This window comes from Dasypus novemcinctus, chromosome 21, assembly GCF_030445035.2.
Source record: "Dasypus novemcinctus isolate mDasNov1 chromosome 21, mDasNov1.1.hap2, whole genome shotgun sequence".
Lineage (NCBI taxonomy): Eukaryota > Metazoa > Chordata > Mammalia > Cingulata > Dasypodidae > Dasypus > Dasypus novemcinctus.
Genome location: NC_080693.1, coordinates 50,590,408 through 50,616,311, shown reverse-complemented (window position 1 = coordinate 50,616,311; position 25,904 = coordinate 50,590,408). Strand labels below are relative to the sequence as shown.

General features: G+C 38.5%; 1 protein-coding gene across 2 annotated transcripts in view; it reads left to right on the top strand.

Annotated features, from left to right (window-relative positions):
* TOM1L1 (target of myb1 like 1 membrane trafficking protein) overlaps positions 1-25,904 on the top strand; it is a 64,266-nt gene that overhangs the window by 36,613 nt on the left and 1,749 nt on the right. Inside the window, exons 8-15 of one of the 2 annotated variants that reach the window (XR_188143.4) lie at positions 3,339-3,472; positions 7,334-7,394; positions 7,821-7,938; positions 9,583-9,679; positions 18,934-19,017; positions 21,144-21,249; positions 21,672-21,753; positions 25,787-25,851. Coding sequence is in view for 1 of the 2 variants with exons in the window: in XM_004457222.5 (XP_004457279.2) it covers positions 3,339-3,472; positions 7,334-7,394; positions 7,821-7,938; positions 9,583-9,679; positions 18,966-19,017; positions 21,144-21,249; positions 21,672-21,753; positions 25,787-25,850 (714 nt within the window). In the remaining variant the exon portion in view is untranslated. The remainder of the gene's footprint in view (positions 1-3,338; positions 3,473-7,333; positions 7,395-7,820; positions 7,939-9,582; positions 9,680-18,933; positions 19,018-21,143; positions 21,250-21,671; positions 21,754-25,786; positions 25,852-25,904) is intronic. The other variant, XM_004457222.5, reaches the window with a different exon arrangement.

Sequence of the window (25,904 nt, the reverse complement as noted above, 5' to 3'; positions counted from 1 at the left end):
GGTAACTCTTAGGCACCCTGCAGCTCTAGGCCTAGTTGAAATTTCAAGCACACAGGCTCATAAACATAGTCATCAGTATCAAGGACCCATCACTGGACCGTCTTTCTTCACTAGTCTTTGCTCTTGCACTTGGGGGGTTGTTGCTGTTCCATTGGGGGATGTGACATAGCTCCCCAGAGTGGGAACTCAGCACTCTTATCAGTTGTCATGTGTAATTCTATCTACTATGACAATACCCAATGAACATCTGAACATATCTATATATCCTATATGCATGCTTTCCTTCAGGGGGCTTCTGGGCATTCTCATGGTCAAGTACTTTGCCTGGGTCTTAGCTGTGATGGTGAAGGCTTGTTCTGACCAGTTGCCAACCTGCCTTGAAGGCATTAGGGAAATAAAACATTGACAACATTTAGTTTGGAAAATGAATAAGTGGGATTCTAATAAGTTAGTGATTTTTATAAGGATTATTTTCCAATTCATTTGTCATTCACCTGAGGCCTATATAAGGAAAAACAGACTGTTTTAAGCAGTTAGGCTGAGAACTGTTTGGCTTCAGGGAGAACAGGGGGAGTTTTTCTTTTGAGCACCTAGAGATGTTTTTTGGGTCAGCTGCACTCTGGGTGGGAGCACTGGAAGAGAGGAAATATGTTAGGAGCTGATAATAAAAGAGTATTGCCATACAGATATTTCCAGAGAAGGCTTTCAAGCAAACACTCTTCTTCTGATTTTACTCTTCCAAGAGAAATATTCAAGCACTTTTCTTTTTCTTTTTTTGAGCTGCCCTGGAGAGTGAATGTGGGATGATTATAGCTGAGGTTGAAAGTGCAAAGGGAGCTCCTTCCTGAATTCTTCAGTGCTCTGTAGAGGAGTAGGAGCCAGATGGATGTGAGAAGAGGAAACTCTTAATGAGATTCTTTTTGTTTTGCAGGAAAGACTTTTGAATTGATTGTTAAATTCACTTTAACTCAGAAGCCTGCCTTGGCTTTGATTTGATATAAAGGGAGGTGATGCTGGGGGCTCTGGGACGGACATGTACACCAGCAGGTGTTTCTCTGTGTTTTGACTCTCTTTCCCTCGTTCTCCACCATCTACCAGGCCTGCAAGTGCATGCCGTGGGGAACTACTGACCCATCCTTTTTTTTCTGTGGTACTTGATCCTACGCTTTTTCCAGATGGCTCAGCCCTCCTCTGAGACAGACATCATTCGCAAAGATCAGAGTAGGCTGGCTTTTGAGGTTTTTCAAATTCTGCTTTGCAAACCTGCTGAGAGATGCAGTGGTCCTTTCATGTTTTCCATTCCATCTGTCTCTTGGCGGGGCAAAGGGAGTGTCTTCATGTGACCAGGGGGGCTGCATATTCATGTCAAATTACTTTCTGCATTTTTATCACAGGCACCTAACATTATATTTCCTTGATCTTGACATTGCTCTAGCAAGAGTGGCAGTGAATAATAAGAACAGTTTCAATACCCTAGCTAAAAGCAAGAATAAAGGTAAAGTTCCCATTCATGATGAGGTTTCTTTTACATGTCACCCTTAGTTCTTTTCTTTGTATAACATTGGGTCCTGGGTAATAGTGCAAGCATTATAGGATTGTGTTAGTTATCTTGTTAAACTCTCAGTGATACCTTTTTAGGTAACCATAATGCATTTATTGACTACCCACTGTATGCTAGATACTCTGATGCTTCCACATTCACCACTTCCTGTTTTTACAAGCCTCCAAGATGGTACTTGTTACCTTTGTTTTACAGGTGAAAAACATATCAAGTATGTATATATGGGAGAGGTAGGATTTGAACTCAGGCTTATTGAGTCCAAAGTCTGTTCTCTTCACACTGTACAAGGGGGCCACAGACTATGGCCCAAGGACCAAATCCAATCTGCCACCTGTCTTTGTAAATGACCATTTTGTTGGAGCATGGCCATACCCATTTGTTTACATACTGTCTGTTATGCTACAGTAGTTGGGAAAACATCCATATGGCCTACAAAGCTGAAAATATTTACTATCTGGATTTTTAAAAAGATTTTTAGAATCCTGTCCTAGACTACTGCTGATTATGGCCAAATCATTAGTAAATATTCTTTCTCGCTGCACATACCAAGTATAAAAACTTTTTATGAGATAGATCTTATAAAAACTTAAATCTAGCTTCTAGTCTGTCTCACTTTTTTCTCATTTTATTGTATTTTGTCTTCTAAATATTTTTATGATTTCATGGAATTAGAGACTGTATCTCTGGGTCTAAATGCCAGTTAATAATGGTTTGATTTGTTTATGTAGAGATTTCCTGTCAGGAGCCTTGTAATAGATTCTCAGTGGTTTTCATGAAGCATAGTTTTCAGCCCGTCCTTCTTTCTTGAGGTTTTGAAAGAGTCAGATAATGTTTTAGCATGAAGTTTTAGCAAGTTCTATGACTTTCACTGTGAAAGGGAAAATTTCTTGTGTTTTTACCTGATGTTAATGTTACTATTACATGACCAAACTCTAGCCAAGGTAGGATTGAAGAAATATTAGAATCAGTTTATGCTCCTCAGGTTTGTTATATACCTTAGAAAGATGTAAGTTATAAGGCAGCAGTTTTCAAATGTCAGTGACCCTTAGAAACATTTGGGTGCCTGGTAAAAGTGTAGATTCCCAGACAACCCCTCTGGCCCCCCCAGAAGATTTTGTTAAGTAGGTATGCTGTAGATGCTTCTGATACTTCTGAGATAAAGCTGGCCTTGGGGATGGAGTCAAAGCTCAAAGCAGTGATTCTAGTTATTTCTCCTGGTTCATTTTGTCTTGGAATGTAATTAGTAACTATAAACTCTAAATGTTTAATTAAAATAAAGGAAATAAAATTAAAGTGCCGTAAATGTACTTTAACTGCTTTCTTTCACTGCCACTAATAATGACAATAGCATTTTATGTTTATGTAGTGTTTTATAGTTACATAGTTCCTCATTACACACGTATCATTTAATTTTTCTGTCAATCCTTGAGGTAATTGTGGCAAATAGTATGATTTTCGTTCATCATATGAGAAAACCGAAATTTAGAAAACGAGTGATTTTTTTTCCCCCAACATGGCACAGCTAATAAGCAGTGTAAGAATATACCACTTCTAATTATTGTGTTCTCTTTGGTGTACCATAATGTCATTATTTTTGGAGGAAAATATAATCATTTTATGACTCATTGCCCTCTGTTGAGGATGAGCTGTCCATAGTCTCCCATAGGTGACTCAGTGTTTAGGTGATCACAGATATTTGCAAATTGGCAAGTCAGTTTGTCTTTTGTAGACCATTCCTAGCATAGAAAAAGAAATTTCTCTCTCTTTTTTTGGGCAGAAACTTTATAAGACAGGTCGGGAGATGCAGGAAAGGATCATGGACCTCTTGGTGGTGGTGGAGAATGAAGATGTAACTGTTGAGCTACTTCAAGTGAATGAGGACTTGAATAATGCCCTTCTTGGATATGAGAGGTGAGCAGATGGTGTATTCTTTCAAATATGTCTCCAATTCCAGTTTCACCACCAGTTAATCAGCATTTTCATTAAAGTGCCCACAAGGTAAAGTGCTCTGGAAGAACAAGAACAAGTTCTTGACAAATCCACTTTCCTTTTGAGATACAGGACCTTGGTCCCAGCTTTCATGGGAGCTTGCAGTGTGTCTTGCAAAAAAAGAGAGAGCACCTAGGCTCTTGGCACATTCTCGGGCATCCTTGGGCAGTGTAAGCTATACTTACATACAAACTGTGAGCAGGACCTGGATCTTCCTCACCTTGTATTGCCTGCACTAGGCACATGGTAGACTTTCCAGTAGATGAATGGTATAAATAGAGCATCTTGGGAAAGTGAAGTTTCACCTAAATTTTCAGGTAGAGAAGAAAAGAAACAAAAGAAACATGAAATAGTAAAGAAAAGTGGAGTGGAGAGAGTATTTTAAATGGTAATCTATACCAAAGCAGAACAGCAATAGAAGAAATTTTATACTGGAACATAGATTTTTAAAAATATTTATAGCCAGGCAGAAAAGTATGATGACAAAAATTAAAAATACCCATAATTTTGTCACTTATTTAACATTTCAGATTTTTCTTATGCTTTTGTTGTCGTTGTTGTGATCACAAAGAACATTTCTCTCTTGATTTTACTTACTGTATAACAAATATTTTTTTATCCTGTGTTTCTAAAGCCTTTAGTAAACCATTGTTTTTAATAGCCACGTCATGGTCCCTGTTTATCTCATAGCTCATTTATTATTAGATACTCTAGTTGTTTTCAACTAATAAATTCATATGTCAAAATACTAGTCTGCCAGTTTAATGTAATAGTCTGACCTATAGTTAGGAAAACAATGTTAAATGATATATATAAATGTACACACTTGGAAATTGAAATAAGTGTAATGGAAGCAAAAGTAGAGGGGGTCTATTTAGTGAGAATATCAGCTTGACCTAACCCAGACTAGGGTAAGGGGGAATGGAATGCTTCTGTGAGGACATGCCATTTAAACTGAAAATTGCAGGATGAGGAGGAGTTGACAAGAAAAGGAATAGCAGTTTGTAAAGTTTGGGGAAAAAGTATAGCTCTTGGAAGAGAATGTGTGCTGAGAACCCAATCCCAGGGAACTGCAGCATGCTTTGATATTGACAAGTGACTTTTTCTCAGACTTCTATAAAGTGCTGTATATAAACCTTAGCTCCAGGCAAGTCCCTCAGTCCCTCTTTCCAACACTATTCTTTTAACGCCTTCAATTTAAAAATTCTGGAGGCTCTGACAGTCTCAAACTTTGTCTAGATCATTTCTCAATAGAAGTGGTATTTGCATTTTTGGTAGGACAGTTTCCCCTTGCATGGTCCTTATTCCCTAAATGCCAGAGGTGTAAATGAGATCATGTATATGAAAGCACATAGCAGGGTTCTAGCACATTGACACATTAAATACTGATTTATTATCCTCTTCCTCATTAATGTGCCACTGAACCTTTTAATTTATTGAGCAGATATTTTTCCACTGCTCACGAATGAACCAAGTGACATAAAACCAGTAGTTGCTTTTTTCCTTGACTATTTAATATTCACTGCCTGTTAGGGACAGAAGCTGTTCAAACTCACAATCCTTGCCCTCTGTTTCCTGTGATAGACATCATTGTAAGGAAAAAAAAATGGATTTCAGTATAGCACTGTCTCCAGATTTTATTTTGGAGAATTCTGTTATAAACCCTGAAACCACTGACTTAAAGACTTCCTCTGAGGAGAATATGCATTTATTTGGTCTAGATGTGAGACGATTGGGTTACTTATGTGAATGGCTCATTCTGATTTAGCTTTGAACTATTTGTGCTAAAAGTGACTGCAGTAAGTTGTGTGACAGCAACAATTAAGTCTTAAGTTTCAGAGAGAGGTTCATGCCCCTAGAAAAGATACTACTCTCCTTGGCTCATAGTCCCTTTCCTCAGTCTTCACAGCCAGCCATATCTGGTCTAATCCTTCTCAAACCACGCTTTCTTCCTCTACTGCCTCCCTCTTCCACATTTAAGGATGCTTGTTATTACATTGACTCCACTTGAGTAATTCAGGATAATTTCCCTATTTTAAGGCAGCTTTCATTCCATTTGCAACCTTTATTCCCCTTTGCCATGTAACCTAACAGCATATTTACTACTCCCAGTGGTTAGGATGTGGACAGCTTTGGGAAGAACAGAAGTAATTCTACCTATCACAGTCTACCCTCTGGCCCCAAAGATTCATATATGCCCCACATGCAAAATATATTCACCCCATTTCAGCATCCTCAAAAGTCTCAACCCATTACATCTAGGAAATATTTGTGCAAATAAGGAAATGGAGACTTATTATTCAGAGTTTTACCCGTGATGGTTGTTCAAACCAGTACATAACTGACTAGCATACTAGAAATCATTTCCATAAATAGAAGGAAAAAACCTTGTTTTAGAAGGGCAAAAATCCTTAAAGCTAAGTGCATGCTCAGATTCAATATACACTTTTAAACCCTGAAGTGTTTAGGCTCATGGAGTGTCATACAGTGACACTCAGTTTGCAGAACAATTCCTCATGCATTCATCTTTTGCATCTATTATCATCTATCTTCTAATTTTCCCTGAAAATAACTTTGCAAGGGAAGTTATTCATATGTTGTTATTCCTTTTTAGGAATAATAAATTCCTAAATAAATAACTGAGTTTCAGGAAGTCATAGCTGTGGCTACTAAATAGTAATGCTGACACTTGAACTTTGGACTTCTGTCTTCAATGTCACTATTTTTCATATCTATTCTGCTATTTACTTAATTGCCCCTCCTTCACCCCCAGTGGATAAGCAGTGTAAAATTAAACCAGTGTTGTAAATGATCAGTATTCTTAGTTTGTTCAAGTCTCTTATAAAAATGAAACTAAACAGTGAAACAGTGAAGATAATTTAATGTTTTGAATTTTTATTGTAAATTATTTTTAATGGCAGAATTGGGAATAGCATAACTATTTGAGAATAAGAAGAATGGTTAAATGTGGTACATTCGTAAGGTAAAATATGAAGCCCTTAAAAACTATTTCTGAATAATTGTGTTCCTGGAAAAATGTCCATAACTTAATCAAATTTGGATATGGAATTACATAAAATATAATTTCAACTAAGTTTAAAAATAGATTCACTTACAGAAAAAAGACTGGAAAGAGGGAAACGGACTTTGGCCCAGTGGTTAGGGGGTCCATCTACCACATGGGAGGTCCGCGGTTCAAACCCCGGGCCTCCTTGACCCATGTGGAGCTGGCCCATGCGCAGTGCTGATGCGCGCAAGGAGTGCCCTGCCATGCAGGGGTGTCTCCCGCGTAGGGGAGCCCCACGCGCAAGGAGTGCGACCCGTAAGGAGAGCCGCCCAGCGCAAAAGAAAGTGCAGCCTGCCCAGGAATGGCGCTGCCCATACTTCCCGTGCTGCTGACGACAACAGAAGCGGACAAAAGAAACAAGACGCAGCAAAAAGACACAGAAAACAGACAACCGGGGAAGGGGAATCAAATAAATAAAATAAATCTTTAAAAAAAAAAAAAAAGACTGGAAGGAAATACATTATAGTGTTACCAGGGACCATTTCTGAGTGATGGAATTAATATTTTTAATACATTCCCCTTTTCTCACGGTTTTCTCTATAGGCTTTATTACCACTATAAACTGGAAAACAGTTGTTAAAATTCTTTTACTGGGAATTGAGTAGGAGTTGGATTGATTTTCTTTTTTCTAAATGTGTGTGTGTTAATAATTAAACTTTGCAAGATTTTCTTATCTGTTTTTCTTTTAAATACTTCTGTTTTGCTCATTTAAACAGGTTTACTAGAAACCAGCAAAGGATTTTGGAGCGAAATAAGAACTGGGAGGAAGCCACCAGTGTAAGTGAATAGAAATATTATAAAATAAACAATTTGGCATTTTACTATGCAATTAAACATTGTATAGTACTACAGTTGAACATTGTATAGTAGTAGGAAACAAGGTTTACCCAAAACAGGTCTTTAAAAAAGGAGACATGTGTTGACAATTTGGAGTGGTTTTGGTGGTGCAGAGTATTTACCTTAGTAACTTGATGTTATTAAGTTAACAACAGATCATAAAAAGATTCCCTAATTAAGCAGAAATCAATGTAGGTGTATGATTAGTATTAGTGTTAACTACTGAATGGAGAATTCTCCCTTAAACTGCATCCAAATAGTACCCCTCTCCTTCCAAGGAATGTCACTAGGGGCAAAGTATGATAGAGCACACCACACATGACACATTTTTTTCTAAATTGCTTTTTTTGTTTGCTTTGTTTTCAGACTTCCAGTGAGCCTTCTGCTCCATCCTGTGATCTCCTTGACCTAAGTCCCAGCCCCCCAACTCCTCAGGCTTCTCTGCAAGAAATCAGTGCCATGAACACTCAGCTTTCAGACTTAAGTAAATAAGCACTCAGCCCTTTCAAACCAGTGGAAGAGCTTGATGTGAATTGGTTCTGCTTGGTTTCATGATTAAATGCCACCTAAGAAAGACTGAAATTAGTGTGAATTTCAGAGAACTGTATCAGGAGATATAATTTCTTCCTGGCAAATGGTTGGGTCAAACCCATTATAGAGATAGGATATATCTGGGGAAGGAGGTCTTTGAAACTCATTCCATTGACTTAGAATCTTGTACAGTTCCCCTGGCCTGCTTTGTAGAGGTTGTTCACCTCTATGACCAATATTTAAAACTATTCAGAACCCATATCTTATTATCTTTGAATTATTCTCTTATACCATAGGATCAGATAAAAGAAAATTTGGTACAGTCAGATGATGGAGAAATTCAGGAATCACAAGATGGTGGTGAAATACATAGAGAAAAACACAGGTGTTAAGAGTTAGAAGAGTCCAAGTTCAAATCCCAGCTCTGCCATCTATCCTTTCAGAAAGGAATAATAGTTGCCTTAAAGGGTTGCTGTGTGCATAAATGAAATAACATTTTATAAAATGCATTGTAGCCTTAGAGTTACCTATCTTTTTTTTTTTTTTTTTTTTTAAGATTTATTTATTTATTTAATTTCCCTCCCTCCCCTGGTTGTCTGTTCTTGGTGTCTATTTGCTGCGTCTTGTTTCTTTGTCCGCTTCTGTTGTCGTCAGCGGCACGGGAAGTGTGGGCGGTGCCATTCCTGGGCAGGCTGCTCTTTCTTTTCACGCTGGGCGGCTTTTCCTCACGGGCACACTCCTTGCGCGTGGGGCTCCCCTACGCGGGGGACACCCCTGCGTGGCACGGCACTCCTTGCGCGCATCAGCACTGCGCATGGCCAGCTCCACACGGGTCAAGGAGGCCCGGGGTTTGAACCGTGGACCTCCCATATGGTAGACGGACGCCCTAACCACTGGGCCAAAGTCCGTTTCCCCAGAGTTACTTATCTTATCACTCTTCTTTGGTATCTTCTTCTATCCTTATTCCCAAAAAGTTCTGGTAAGTTACAAAATAAAGATGAAGAAAAATGCTGAAATCCAGAAGTTTTGCCAAACTAAAACCAGTTGTTTTTCTCATTACTGGGTTTCTCCAGAGTCAAAAAAAATTCAGTATTCTTGTATTTGTGGTTTTCTTATAACTTCCACCCGCTTATAAAATGTTGGTTACTTGCTTGTGTGGACCAGTGGAATGTATGATGTCAGTTGCGTTGGAGAGTCTTCTTGGGTTTTTATGATATATTTTCAGAGAAGGGAAAATTATTATTCCCTTTAGAGTGCTTCACTTAGAATTTTGGGAACTTAAGAGCTTGGGGTGGTCAGGATAGATCTCCACATGAACCAGTGAGCTTTTTACTTTTCATGCTTGGCAGAACAGGACATGTTAAATCCCTTCCATTGATCAGCTTGGAATTTTAGAAAATGCAATTCAATAACATGTTTAACCTTACAACAGTCTTTTTGTGGCAAAATATTTCTTTCCAACTATCATACATGATTTAAAATTTCTGTTTGAAGAAATATCATGATTTTATGGTGATAGGGGTCTCTAAATTAATGTTAGAACAATTGCCAGTGTTTTAAAACCAGTGTTTTAAAAACAAGTCCATTTGTTTTCCAGATTTAAGCTCTCCAAGTCCTGTTGTAACAAACAACTTGAAACCCAGTCTTCATCTACCAGTGGATTTGCTAGCCTCTGAAAATACAGAAACACCCCTGTAAGTATGTCAGAAAAACTTCATAACTAATATCGTGACATTCTGATGTCTTATATTTAAGAAAACATGGCATAGTAGAAATAGTAGAGTCTTAGCAATCAGACCTGAGTCAGAGTGTTAGCACTACTACCTACTAGCTAGATGACTGTGGAAGTGACCCTTCATTTTTTTTTGTCCTAAAAGTACTTGCTAGGATTGTCAAAAGGTTCAGCAAGATACTCTATGTAAAGCTCCCAATATAGTACTTGGTACATAACAAGCTTTCAAAAAAGTTGTCTCTGTTTGTTATTTTGTAGTGGTAACAGGAAGTTATGGGGTATAGCAGTTTGATATAATTGATGAATTCCAAAAAGAAATATTGGATTATGCTTGTAATCTGATCTGTACCTGGGCATGATTATGATTAGGGTATTGAGTCCCCACCCAGTCCCCACCCCTTGGTGGGTAGGGACTCACAGATAAAAGACATGGGGAAGAACAGAGCTGAGGGTTTCTAATGTTGAAGTTCTAATGTTGGAGTTTGATGCTGAAGACTTAAGCTGGCGCTCTAGGAAGTAAGCTCACCGAGGAAGAGAAGCTAGCCCCAGGAAGGAAAGAACCTTGAACCCAGAGAAAGCAAGTTCCAGGAATGTAGGAACCCAGGAAGCCTGAATCCTCGCAGATGTTGGCAGCCAACTTGCTCCAAATAGACTTTGGTGAGGGAAGTAATTTATGCTTTATGGCCTGGTAACTGTAAGCTCCTACCCCAAATAAATACCCTTTATAATGCCCAGCAGATTTTTGGTATTTTGCATCAGCACCCCTTTGGCTGACTAATACAGGGGGAAACAGGAATAGAGTAATAAAAGGAGTCTGAGGAGAAAAGAGACTTAAAATTTTAATGGTTACACCAGTTACAGAGCACTTGCTATGTGCCAGTCAGTTTGCTAAGCTCTTTCTGATTATCTCATTTTGTCTTCAAGAACATTCTGGGTTCAGTGCTTTTACTATTATCCCTATTTTAAAGAGGAGACTGAAACCTAGAGGGAATAGAACTTGCTTAGATTCATATAGCTAGGTTGTAGCAGAATTGATGAACTGGTAGTTCACCAAAAATAAATACAAATAACCTGTAAACTGTGCAAAACTGCTCTTATGGTAAGAGAAATGTGAGAGTACATTGACTTTTTTTTTAACCTCTCAGATTGGTAAAAATCCAAATGTTTGATAACATTGTGGGCTGTGGAAAAGTAGGTAACAGGCACAAAATTATGCAACCCTTACAAGAAGCCAGAGGCAGTATGTGTCAAAATGATAATTCATTTACCTTTGATCCAGCAATCTCATTTTTAGGAGTTATAATGTACTTATACAAAAGAGGGTTCTTATTTTTTGTAATAACTTTATTTTTGAGAAGTTTTAGATTACAGAAAAGTTACATCAAAAGTATAGGAGAGGGGAGCTGATGGGGCTAGTGGTTGAATGCTAGTTTCCCACATAAAAGGTCCAGGGTTCAATCCCACCACAGTACCTTAAAAAAAAAAAGTATAGGGGAAACCATAACCCTGCTCTCTGTCCCCCCCCACACACCCACACATTTTTCCCTATTATTAACATTTTACATTAGTGTAGTACATTTATTAAAATTGATGAACCAGTATTGAAGCATTGCTACTAACCAAGGTCTATAGTTTGCATTTTGGTTGACAAACATATAGTATCATTTATCTGCCATTGCATCATATAGAATAATCCCAATGCACTAAAAATGCCCTGCGTTCCACCTATTCATCCCTCTCGCTCCCCTCAGAACCTCTGGTAACCATTATCTTTATATCAGTGTTACAAGTTCTTCCATTACCATATGATAATGACTACAATAACAATAAATCTACTTTGGTCCATGGTTACACTCTCACCTTAGGTTTGTTCATTCCTCAGTCTTGAGGAATGTGGGATGATACCTGTGCTAACTGCTTCAGATTGAGGGGGAGCTTAGAGCTTATGGGATAAGTAGAAAGAACAGTTTGCTTGCAGTTGAAGATACTCCTTGTTTTTTTGGAATGGGACTTATCCATCATCATTTTCTTAGTTGTCCTGGGCAAATCTGAAGAACTGGAGAGTAGGTGTTGGCCAGAACGCTGCTGAAATTCAAAGTTCAACCAGCAAATAAACAGATCAAAGATTTGGTGGTGATGGTAGTGAGTTTATTTTGCCAAGTTTGGCTAAAATGAGGTGTTTTTAATCTTGCCTTTTTTCTCCACTCAACAAATACCTTTGCACAGTCTTTTTTGTATATCTGTGGATTTAGGAATTACTCATTCTTTTTTAAAGTTGCCTGGAGTTTTATTTAAATACTCATATACCCAATCACAGAATTACTTTTCTGTTTTTAAAAGAAAAAAAGGGAGGAGGGAAGACAAAGAGAAAGGAAAATTAAACTGGGAAGAATAAAATGCCAAAAAGTGTGCAAGAAAAGAAGGAATTTATATGTAAGGAAATGGTGGTGTCAGTGGCTAGCCCATGAACCCACTTAGTTGGATCAGTACCCTTGGTTGGCTATCTCTGGTCTTGATTATGTGTTATGCAAGTAAATGTTGAAATGTTGTGCTATAAGGCAGATCTCCAGTGACTTCCTTGGTAAATGATGTCAGTCTAAAGTAGCTGATTCTGTTTTCTTCTTATCCTGCTAGTCTTGTGTGTAACACAAGGAAGAATGACTAATAAACCTGAAATCTTACTGCAACAAACGTCTCTATAATAAACATAAAAAGATCAAATCCTTCCTAATAGCTGCTTATTTTAATCATTAGTGAATCTCATAAATAGCATAACAATCACCTAGGTACCTGTTAAAATGTTAAATTGCTGGCCTCCAGAAATTCTAAATCATTAAGTTGGCATGGGGCCCAGGAATCTTCAGTTTTAACAAGCATCCCAGGAGATTCAAAAAGCAGTGATTCTTCACCTATACATTGAAAAATTCTACCATGGGCAACCACCTGAGTTCCAGACATCAAAATAATTTTTAACAGTTCTTAGAATTCATTGGAATGAAAGTTAATCTGTAATACCAATAACATTTTATATTTTAGATTTTCTAAGGAGCCCACAGACTTTTATTTCTATTTCTTTCATATTTTCAAAAATATCTTATAGATGAAACTCGTTATATTGTTTTTTTAGTGCCAGAAATTGAGCCACTAAAATTGACTAGTGTATATATCTGGATTATGTCCTAAGCCTAAAAACATGAGGTGCAAAATCAGCCATCAAAATGTCTTACACACTTGAGATTTTTCAGCTACTCCATGGTTGTGATTTAACTTGTTTGCAATCACAGACCAAGTGAATAATGGAATTATTTATACTAGCAAGGATCCTTGCAAAATAATAATAATGATGGTCAGATAAAGTCAAAGGTCATATTTATAGTCTGTTTCCTGGTATTTCTGGAAGAAATTGTATCAAAGTGGTTTTAATTTTCCTTTAAATGTTTTATTCATATGTTTCAAAGGTCTTCTGTTAAGTGCATATGCATTTAGGAGTGGTATATTTTGTGGGTGAATTGATGTTTTTATAATTATGTCCTTGTTTGTTCCCCATAATTTTCTTTGCCCTGCCATCTACATTGATATTAATATAGCAACTTTTGCTAGTGTTTGCATGATCTGTCTTTTTCCATCTGTAGTAGTTAACCAAAAGGGGTACCGATGCAAAGTACCAGAAATCTCTTGGCTTTTATAAATGATATTTGGGGTGGAAGCTTACAGTTACAAGGCCTTAAAGAATCCAACTCAAGGTTACTTCCTCAGTTTAGCCTTCATCTTCCTCTTAAGGCTCCATGGGCCCAGCTTCTTCCAGTCTCAGCTGTAGGCTGGCATAGAGCTCCTCTCTTCCCAGGGCTGTTTCTTCCTGGGCACAGCTGCTCTGTTCTTTTTATAAGGTTAGCTGTAGACTATCAGGCTCATATCTCTTCCCAGGGCCCCTGCTGTGTTGTCTTTCTGTGTTGTGGAGTGCTCTCTCTGCCTCTGTGTTCTTCTCCCTGTATCTATGCCCTTGTTCTTAATTGAGCATCTTTGAGCACAAAAGTGGGTGGGGACTCAAACTGAGTCACCCTAATGATGTGGTCGAATCAAAGCCCTCATGTTAACATAATTTAATCAAGGGCATCTCAGCTGAATCTGATATAGTCAAAAGGTATCATGCCCAGAGGAACAGACTGGTTTATAAACAATATCTCTTTTTGGAATTCATAAATAATCTCAAACTGCTACACCATCCTTTATTTTTAACTTATCTATATCAATATATTTGGAGGGTCTTATAGATAGAATTGGATCATGCTGTTTTTTCTAGTTTTGCAATTTATGTCTTTTAATTGTTATGTTTAGACCATTTACATTAATTAATGATTGGTTTGGATTTAGGTCTTCCATTATATAATTTATTTTCTATTTGGTTCTCTTGTTTTTTATTGTTATTTCTCTTTTTTCTTTCCTGTTTTCTTTTTGTTTTTAGCACTGTACTTTAATTTATCTTGATTTTGATTTTTTTGTCTAGTTTTTTTAGTGGTTATTCTAGGGACTGTAATATATATATACTTGATTTTTCAAAGTCTAGGTAGAAACAATACTTTGCCACATGAAGCAGAATATAGTAACCTTAGCATCATATCATAGTCCTTTTACTTTCATCTCTATATGGTATAGTTTTCTCCTAAGTTTAGGGAAAAAAAAAGTACCAGTGTTAAAATTTTTGCTGCAATCCTCAAATACATTTTAAAGAACTCAAAAGGAGAAAAATAGACCATTATATTTACCCAGATATTTACCATTTCTGTTGATCTTTTATTCCCAGTGTTAAAAGTTTCCTTCTGGTATAATTTCCTGTCTGAAGAATTTCCTTTAGCAGATCTTTTAGAACAGATTATCAGAGCAAAGAATATTACAAGGGACAAAGAGAGACATTATATGATAGGCTCAATTCACTGAGAAGACTTTTCTTTCATCACTAGATATAGAATTTTGAGTGGTAGTTATTTTATTTTAGCACTATTCTGTCCTCTGGCCTAAATGGTTTTTTTTGTCTTTATTTATTTTTTTGATATTACATTTAAAAAATATGAGGTTCCCGTATACCCCCCACCCCCTTCACCCCACTCCTCCCCCCATAACAACAATCTCCTCCATCATCATGAGACATTCTTAATGGTTTTTGTTTTTTTTAAATTTTATTCTATTCATTTTTTTTAAGAATATTACATTAAAAAAATATGAGGTCCCCATTCACCTCCACCGCCCCCACCCCACCACTCCCCCCACAGTAACTCTCTCCCCCATCATCATGACACATCCATTGCATCTAGTGAGTACATCTCTGGGCATTGCTGCACCCCATGGCCTGTGGTCCACACCATAGCCCACACTCTCCCACTTTCCATCCAGTGGGCCATGGGAGGACATACAATGTCCGGCAATTGTCCCTGCAGCACCACTCAGGACAACTCCAAGTCCCGAAAATGCCTCCACATCTCATCTCTTCCTCCCATTCCCCGCACCCAGCAGCCACCATGGCCACTTTCTCCACACCAATGCCACATTTTCTCGATTATTAACCACAATAGTTCGTGAATAGAATATCATTAAGTCCATTCTAATCCTTACTGTATTCCTCCTTCCTGTGGACCTTGGCTTGGTTGTGTCCATTCCACATCTATGTCACGAAGGGGCTTAGAATCCACATGGATACTGGATGCAATCCTCCTGCTTCTAGTTGTAGGCACTCTAGGCTCCATGGTGTGGTGGTTGACGTTCTTCAACTCCATGTTAGCTGAGTGGGGTGAGTCTAGTAAATCAGAGTGTAGGAGCTGAAGTCTGTTGAGGCTCAGGGCCTGGCTATCATATTGTCAGTCCAGAGATTCAGATCCCCTAGATAAATCTTTTTTTTTTTAGATTTATTTTTTTATTTTTATTTAATTCCGCCCCCCCTCCCCTGGTTGTCTGTTCTCTGTGTCTATTTGCTGCGTCTTGTTTCTTTGTCCGCTTCTGTTGTCGTCAGCGGCACGGGAAGTGTGGGCGGCACCATTCCTGGGCAGGCTGCACTTTCTTTCGCGCTGGGCAGCTCTCCTTACGGTCGCACTCCTTGCGCGTAGGGCTCCCCTACGCGGGGGACACTCCTGCGTGGCAGGGCACTCCTTGCGTGCATCAGCACTGCGCGTGGGCCAGCTCCACATGGGTCAAGGAGGCCCGGGGTTTGAACCGCGGACTTCCCATGTGGTAGACGGACGCCCTAACCACTGGGCCAAGTCCATTTCCCGACCCTAGATATATCTTAAACCCCAGCACCAACTACAATTCCAGTAAAGTAGCATGAAGGGCTTGTGAAAAGAGATCACATCTGAGTCCAGCTCCATCACGCAGAAACACCAGCTCCAAAGAAGGGCCAACTGACATGGCAGTGAACTCCATCTGCCATGACCATAAAACCTGTGGGTCTCTTTAGCCCTCAAAAGAACCAATACCTGAGGTTGTATCTACTTTATCTGTCTCTGAGACTCTGCTCAGGTGTGCATAAGGGCGATCCTTCTGACAACCTCCAGATCTTTTTTAGAGACTCATAGCCATATAAACTCATTTGTCCTTTCCATTTCCCCCTTGATTTAGGTCAAAAAGCATTTTTAACTCCTTTTATTATATGTAGACAGGGATATTCTGGTCTGCGTTGAACCTTTAATTCAAGGTCATTTTCTAGTTATGTCATCAGCTGGTACTTGGTAGTGATCCCTCAGTGCCAGGGAGGCTCATCCCTGGGTGTCATGTCCCACGCTGGGAGGAAGGCATTGCATTTACATGCTGAGTTTGGCTTCGAGACTGGCCACATTTGAGTGACACGGAGGCTGTCAGGAAGGAACTCCTAGGCACAGTGCTGCTCTAGGCCTTGATCTTACTTCAGGTGTATAGGCTCACAAGCATAGTCATTAGTATCAGGGGGTCACTGTTGGACCCTCATTCCTTCCTGATCCTTACCGTTGCACCTGGGGGACTGCCGCTGCTCCCCTAGGGACCACGACAGAGCCCCCCCGGCCAGTAACCCAGTACCCCCCCAGGTGTTGTTTTTAATTGTTTCCACTATGAGTATATCCAAACATTTCCATGCACCCTGGACACATGCCCTGTTTAACTCCCTGTCAACCATATATCCCCTGTCAATAACATCCCATACCAGTCTTAATGGTTTTTAATGTAAAATCCACACTCATCCAAATTATTGTTCTTTGAGTAATGTCATTTTCTCTGGCTAATTGTAAGAATATTTTTGTGTCTAGTTTTTAGCAATTTGATTCTGATGTATCTGAGCATGGGTTTCTTTTGGTTTATTCTTTTTGGGGTTGCCAGAGCTTCTTGAATTTGTGGATTTATGTTTCTCTCCAAACTTGTGAGTGTTCAGCCTTTAATTTCTTCAAAATTTGTTTCAGCATGACATGCATTTCTGCTCACTCTCTGGAACGCTGATGATGCAAATATTAGACCTGTTGTTATTGTTTCTTAGTTCTCTGAAACTCATTATTTTTTCACTCTTTTTTCTTCTCTCTGTTGTCCAGATAGGATAATTTCTATTGTTCTGTTTTCAAGATCACTGACTCTTTCCTCTCTCATCTCCATTTTGCTAATGAGCTCACCTTGTGAGGTTTTTAAAATTTCAGTTACTATATGTTTTCATCCTAAAATTTCTTTTTATATCTTCTTTGCTGAAACCGTCTATTTTTCCTTTTTTTTCAGGAGTGTTGACTATTGTTTATTGGAACATTTGTATAACAGCTCCTTTAAAATCTGTCAGATAATTCCAACATCATGTCTTCTTGGCATTGACATCTGTTGATTTTCTTTTCCCATGCAAGTTGAGATTATCCTGGTTCTTTTTATGCCTAGTAATTTTGGATTATATCTTGGACAGTTTGACTATTATGAGACTCTTGTTCTTATTTAAATTCTGTGGGGCATGTTAATCTTTTTGTTTAAATAGACAGATACCTGATTAGGTCCTTGCTGCAAGTTTCAAGATGACTTCTATGAACTGTGATTCCAATATTAGTTACCTTTTCAAAGCCTTTGCATTGCTAGTCAGATGTGTTCCACATGCACATCACCCAGTGGTCAGTCTGGGATCTGGACAACAGTTTGTGTGTTAGTTCAGTTCTCCATGTCTTTGGTATACTGATCAGTATCAGTTTCACACACACACAGCTCAGCAGGTCAGCCCAGGATCTATAGGCAACTTTATGGGATTGCTTTCCCAAATTCCTCCCTTTTTGTGATTTCTCTGATACTTCTTGGTTTCCTTTGGCTCCCCATATTGGTTCTTCAGTCAGAAAGCAAAGGCTTCAGTTACTTCACTCTGCCACACATTGCTCTACTGTGCTTGAGTCTGGGGAAAAAATGGTAGGACAGAGAGGAAAAAAGAAACAATGGGGGTTAACCCCAACTGCTTGGGATCATAGGTCTACCTATTAGAAGAGTAGAGTTTTAAGCTCCTATAGGGCCTTTTGCTGTCACTGCTCCTACCTTGGATTGCCTAAGGGTGGGGTTGTGAGAATGGGGAGAAGAAAAAAAAAAATAAGGGAAGGGATTTCTGCACTCTCTCTGAGCATTCAGATTCTCTTTTCTGCCTCTTAAGTGAGGATTACTGGGCCTCTCCTAGAGCTCTCTGTGTCCTCCCTGATGCCTCCTTATGAGTTTCAGGCTGCATTGCATTCAGGCCAGGAAACACCAGATGGGGTGAAAATGGTAAATTCAACAATAGTTCAATAGTTCTTTGAATTCTAGTCTTCTTTTCCAGTCAGCCTCCTACTTTTTACTTTTCAGAGTTTTCAAACAGCTGCTCTGTGCATTCCATCCAGATTTTTTAGTTGCGTTCAGTGGGAGAGTGTTTACTCCATCTTGCTCAAAACTGGAACCCTCCCTGCTCTCTTTCTAGCTCCTATTCTGCACTGCCTCTCATCCCTCAGAAAATGAGGGCGTGGCAGCTATTCTAATGGAAAGACTGAAAGTTCTGTTCTTAACAGTGTACCGTGCATACTCCAGAGGTTTATGATGGCTTCAGCTGCCAAGGTACAGCACTTTGTCTTTGCTCTCTTTGGTGCCCTAGTGGGCACTGAAACCAGATGGCAACTGTTATACAAAAGTAATACTTGGATGTGGTCTCAGGTATGGTTTAGGCTTTGTTTTTGGATCAGGGAAATCATCTTACTTTTTGCATTTGTGTTCTCACTGTAGGGTACTCATGCTGTGTTATCACACTATCCTAGGTTTGCCCAAAGGACCAGCCAAAACCTCGCCTCAAGTCATACAAATCACAATGTAAGTAATGAAGCCCTTCCTTAGCAGTGCACCTAGTCAGCAGATTATCCTGGCCAAAATAAAAGGATGCCTGGTTGTTAATTCTCACGTCCTGCTCAGTATTTTTTTGTATTTGTGTGTTGATCCAGCCTGTTATATGACTTTTCTTGTTCCCTTTTTATATCTTTCTAAGATAGACAAGTTGAGTTCATTTGTTAGAAAGATGGTTAAGGATCAGACTTCCTTTAGAGTTGTTTATATTTTGTCTCCACTTTGTTTCTTCCCATCCTCTTTGATAGACTTTGAACATGCTTCATCTCTACCATTCCACTGACATAGCTCTTCTCAAAGTCACCAGTGATTTCTATGTTACTAAATCTGGTACTGCAGTTCTCAGTCCTCTTGCTACTGATATATTGGCAGCATATGACAGAATTGATAACTTTTTTTTATACACATGGCTTTGATATTTCAATAACTTTTGATTCTTCTTTCCCAGTACTTCCATTCTGTCTCCATCTCCTTTGCTGGCCTACCTCCTCTACTGAGCTTTCATTGTTAGAGACTCCAGGGCTCAGGCCTCAAACCTACCTTATCTATCTTCATTCATTCTATGGTGCTCTTTTGGTCTCACATCTTAAAAGACTATTCAAATTCTGATAACTTACAAGTTTGTATCTTTAGCCTGTTCTCCTCCCTTAAATTCTGAATGTACATATCCAGGGGTTCTTAACAAGGGGAACATGAGCTTGAATTTAAATTGAAAAACAAAACAAAACATTATTCTTTTGGGGACTTGTTGGTACAGATGTGATATATTTATTAAATAATTCATAGTACAGCATAGGAGTCTGTGGTTTTCATACCTGATTGGCAGAAGGGTCCATGGAACAAAAAAGGTTAAGAACCCCTGACTTAGCATTTCCCCTTGATTTCTTCCCAACCCCTGGCTCTTAACTTATTTTTCCTGCATTCTTCCCCATCTCAATAAATGGCCACTCTGTTCTTAATTGGTCAGACCAAAAACCTTGGGAAACAGTATGTCAGCTCTGCCTTATACGTTCACATTATTTCCATGATCAGCCACTTCTCAACACCGCTGCTTTAATACTAATGCAAGTCACCCTCCTATGGATATTGCAGTGGTCTCCTTAGGGTCTCCATGCCTCAGTCTTTGCCCAGTCTCTCCCCTCTGATAATGCCTCCCTTTACAATCTGTTCTCAGAGCAAACCAGAATCCTTTCAAAAAGTAGTCAAATAATGTCATTCATGTGTTCAGAACCAATCTATAACTTTCCTCCATTTTACTCAGTAAAAGTCTGAGTTGATCACCTGACCCCTGCAGTCATCTCTGGAGCCTCAGCTCTTGCCCCATTCTCCTTTGCTCCCTCTGCTCCTGCCATGTTGGTCCCCCACTTCAGAGGTTGTGAACTTGCTGTCCCCTCAGGTCATCATAGGGCCAATCAGGTCTTTGCTCAAATGTGCCCACTGATGAGCCATTCCTTGATACTGCCTATCAGAGCAGTGGCCTGCCCAACTCACCTCTACCTCTTTTATCCTCTTACCCACCCAGCTTTTTTTCCTATTGTGCTTATCTGACATCGGTTTACTTCTTTGATGGTCTTTCTGCTTCTTGAGGGCAGGGTCTTGGTCTGTTTTATTTTTTGCTGTATTATCAGTACCTGGCATCTCCTGGGTGCCCAGAGACATATCTTTGGAATGAATGAGAAAATTTAAAAGAAAGACATGTTCTAATTAAGACATTAATCTCTATCTAGTCAGACCTGATTTAATAGGTCACCTGTGCTTTTCTGTGGAGTTAAATCTTTTTTTTCTATTTAACTGTGGCTGAGATTTTATATTCAGCTTGAAAGAACAGAGAATCTGGACTGAGCTTTATAATTCTGCTTTTTTAAAATCAACATGCTATTCTTTTAATTTTACATTTTATATGGGAAATGGGTACAGTGGGCATGAAGTAATTATTACCTAGAAACTAAAGTAATAGTTAAAAATCACTAATTCTTACTCATTTGAGGTTATGTCATTCTTGGAACAATGCCACTTGGAAGCCTATGAATCTAAATAATAAATAAGAAAAACTTAATGTGGAATATTTACTTAAACATGTGCCATGTTTTCTTCAGTTTCCGGAATATTCAAATTCAGCATTTCTACAGCCAGTGAGTCTAGAGACCATTCCAGCAACACCATCAGACCAGAGGCTGCCATCCTTGCCCAGCAATCATCCAGGTACTTGAGAATTTATCATTTGCATAAGACAAGGAAACTTATGGGTCTGTCAGAGATTTACTGGTAATTAAAAATAGATATATAGAAAGGAGAAATTAGAGAAATGCATTTGCACTTTTAAGTTTCATAAGGTTTAACTAGAATTCAGGACAGATCTCATTATGGCTGACATTAGGAGATTATAAAAATGCTTCTGTTGAATTGAAAGCTGTATTTTGAACACAAGTTGAGATTTAGAAATCTTATATCGATTTGGGGCCTTAGGAGTAATATTGGAACACCATTGTATTGGTAACTATTGTCAGTCTTGTGTTAAGATCATATAGTTGAAGTTTAAATTAGAAAGTGAATATTATTTTTATCTTCTAGAAAAGTAAAATGTGAGTTTACCCCTTTTTTCTTTCTTCCTTTTTTCCCTAAAGCAATGACAAAGAATGATCTTCAGCCACCCAATTACTATGAAGTAATGGAGTTTGATCCCTTAGCTCCCAGTGTCACTGTGGAGTAAGTCATTTATAAATTGATAATTTATATTTTGTCTCAGTTGCCTTTGGTAGCAGAGCTAACAGGGCTTGGATATACATTTAGCTTTGTTTAGATCTTGGCAGAAATTGATGGCCATTGTTCTCAGTGGCCTTATGGTTCTTGTTCTTATGGAGAATTTAAAAAAGGCTGAGGTTGCATATCAAGAAAAAACTACAACCAACATGGCATTAATGGTTTCCTCATATATTCCTTGGCAAAAAGTCACATTTTGTCAGCAGCTTGAGAAGAGCACTATGTACTGATTGGTGACAAAGTAACACCACATTGGTGGGATATTTTATCTGTTCCTTTCGCTACTGGTCCCACCCCAACTTACCCCCAAAATAAGAATTAATTTTTAGTCTTCACTGCATATGGCAACAATGTGCTTATTAAAATATATTAATAAACTTTAAACCTAAAAAATTACTTCCTAACTTGAAATCATAAAAACACCATTACTTTATTACTTCATATTGGTCAAGAGTATAAAAATATTTTTGGGATGGTAGACTCATAAGAGCTTACTATACTTTGATTAATTGAAGGTTGCTCCAAAATTGTTGAAAGTGATTAAAACAAGCCTATGGAAGTCATTGTTTCTGAATAATACAGGATGAATCTTGCCCACAGTTGTATTTTGTTTGCTTTGTGAAATTTTAAAAAGGTGCATTTTGAAAATTAATTGCCACCAGTTAAAAAGTGGGATATTTCAAAAGTCTGGATTAGTGGATCTTTGGAAGCTCTGGCAGCGCTGGGCTGCATTTTCGCATGCCAACAGGTTGGAGGTGAGTAGTAGCTGCCTCCTTTAGACAAGGCATACCCTTGCAGACCCACCCAACTACTGTATCTATTCCTTTAACTACCCAATATGTGAAAGCATTTGAGGTTTTGATCCCTGGAAGACACCCTCAATGTAGTGATCCATTTGGGAATAAATTATGAATTAAGTATGCTAGAATTAGTAGTCCACTAAATATTTTTTCCCAATTCAGGACAGTGAAATTACCCTACATCATTATTCTGCTTAATAAAGTACCACTGAATTCATTTGTGATTTAAGGGATTAGAAATAATTGATATTAAACTATGTTTGCTATCTGGAAATTGAATTTTTTTAAATTAGTTTCTGCTTCCAAATAGGAAGCAGAAAAGTTTAGTATATTGCACTTTGTTAGATTACTGTAAGTAGATATGGCAATGCAATAGATATCAAAGGTGAGAGAAATAATATGGAATCTAGAGGTTGAAGCTTTGGAATTCTCTACCATTATAGTTCTTAATTTCTGGGTAAAATCCAGGGAACTTCTCTCCAAAGAAAAGCATAGTTACCTTTCAGAAATGTCCTGGGATTTTTACATCATTGGTTGTCCATGAACCCCAGATTAAGAATTTCTATTGTAGTAGGACATAGAGTACAATATTTATGAAGATACACACATACATTTACACAGAAATATATATATATAGTTCATTCCTTTGACAAATTTATTGAACACTCTGCCAGAGACTGTGATGGGTAACTAAGAGACATGCTCTGTGACTCCTGGAAGTTAAATCTAAAGTGGAGACAGAAATTAAATCAGTAGGCAAACATATGCTTATAATTAGTTAACAGTATGAAATAATGGTGAAGTTGCCAAAGGGGAACTAATTTAAATGAGGCATAGAGGAAGCTTGAAGAAGAGACATTAAAGCTGAAACCTACAATTATTAGTCAAATAACAAGTTTGAGAATGAGTGTTTTATCCCCAGGAAACAACTTGTACAAAGACTCCAAGGAAAAAGAATTTTGGCACATTCAGGGAAATGAAAAAGCCAGAGAGCCAAGAGTGAAAAGTGCAAGAGAGCCTGTTCACCATTTGGAAGGAAAGAGAAGGTAGTGCACAATTGTGATAAACATTGCTGAGAGGTCAAGCGAGACAAGCACTGAAGATGATATATTGAAATAAGTTACTTGGAAATCACTGGTATTTTAGTAAGTCATTTTGGTAGTTTGATGGGGACAGAAGCCAAATTTCAATGTGTTAAAAGTGTAAGAAATGAAGTAGAGACGATTTAGAGATAACTTACCAGAAGCTTAAATGTGAAGGGATGGGTGCTGGAGCAGAAGTGGAGCTGCCGCCACTAAAGACGCCACCTGAGGAATGGGCTTGAGATGGAAGCAGCACCAGTCTCAAGAGTTACGCTCAGAAGCACCTTTGCTCCCTGCAGTCCTCCACGGGAATGACCATGGATAAAAGTGAGCTAGTAGTGAAAGCCAAACTTGCCACACAGGTTGAGCACTATGATGACATGGCTGCAGTCATGAAGGCAGTCACAGAACAGGGCACGAACTTTCCATGGAGAGAGAAATCTGCTCTCTCTGACCTACAAGAATGTGGTAGGTGCCCAACTCTTCTTGGCATGTCATCTTCAGCATTGAACGGAAAACCGAGAAGAATGAGAAACAGCAGCAGATGGGCAGAGTACTGTGACAAGATAGAGGCGGAACTGCAGGACATTTGCAGTGATGTTCTGGAACTTTTGAACAAATACCTTATTCCCATTGCTACACAATCAGAAAGTAAGGTGTTCTACTTGGAAATGAAAGATTTTAGATATCTTTCTGAGGTGGCATCTGGAGACAGTAAACAAACCACTGTGTCAAACTCCCAGCAGGGAGCACTTGAAATTAGTAAGAAAGAGATACAGCCTACATAGCCAATTTGACTTGGCCTGGCACTTAATTTCTCAGTCTTTTACTATAAAATTCTAAATTTTTCTGAAAAGACCTGCTGCCTAGCAAAAATGGCATTTGATGAGGCGATTGCTGAATTGGTGACACTGAATAAAGAATCTTACAAAGAGCACACTGATCATGTAGTTACTTAGGGACAGTCTCACTCTGTGGATGTCAGAAAACCAGGGAAATGAAGGAGATGCTGAGGAGGGAGAGAACTATTATATCATGTGGTTTGTGATCTATAGTGTCACTCTGTGCCCTCCACATAGATCCCTTTGTGAGATAAAAAAAAAAATGTGAAGGGATGATGGAAAATTGTTTAGCAGCTAGAGATGGGTTAATGAGGTAATTACGCTTAAGTAGACATGGGATGAAGGACTGTTTTATAAAATGGGAGATGCCAGAGCATCTCTGAACGCTGAGGGGTAGGATCAGAAGAGGGAAAGTCTGAAAGATTCAGGAAGGGGGTATAACTGAATTGTGGTGTTTGAGAAACAGGGGTGGAACCTATAGGAGCAAAGAAGCAGACTTGAAGATCTGTTAATGAGGAAGTTTCCATACCATGGCGTTTTATTTAGAAGTGAGGTTTTTAGCTGAGAGTAAATGGGAGGGATCTGAGGCTTGAGGAGAATTAAGAAGGTTGAAAGAGTTTTATGGAAAATGAGACAAGGCTTATTATAGAAACATTAAGGTTTCACGGCCATGTTGGGGGGTTTCAATGAAGGTGGTGATTGTTGCTTTTATAGTGCTGGGGGTTTTATGAGATTTTTTCTCCAGCCATGTTTTGCTTTATTGTGTATATGAATGTCATGTTTGCAGGTGTAAGTATTTTCTAGTCAGACATGTAAGGAACTAAATGAAGGCTGTCATAGAAAATTACTATAGTTAAGGTATAAAGATGACAGTTATAGCTAAAGGTTGCCCAGAAGTCTAGAGAATAATCACATAGGTTCAATAAGCTGCAAGTATTTAATGGTTTAAGTTTTTGAAAAGAAAAGCTTAACAGATTTTTTAGCAGAAAGCAAACTATTTGTCCAAATTTTATATTTTATTTAACTTACAAGTAAAAATGAATTGGCTTTACACTATATGTATTTATAAGAGGCAAAGTATTTGCAACATTAGAGTTAAAGAAAGCTAGAATATAAGTTTCAGGACAGAAATCTCTGATGTAGCCTGAACATCTAAAACAGCATCAAATTTTGGGTTAACATACTGACAGTTAAAAACCAAAATAGTACTTTGATATGTAATCCTTTTGCTGTGGTGTCATTTTGTTTGTTTCAGACCTATTTATGAAGAAATTGATGTTCATCTCGACAAAGGAACTCAAAATCATACTGGCTGTTGAGGTAAAGATTTCATGCACATTTCACATCCTACAAAATTTCATTGTAATAGTCAC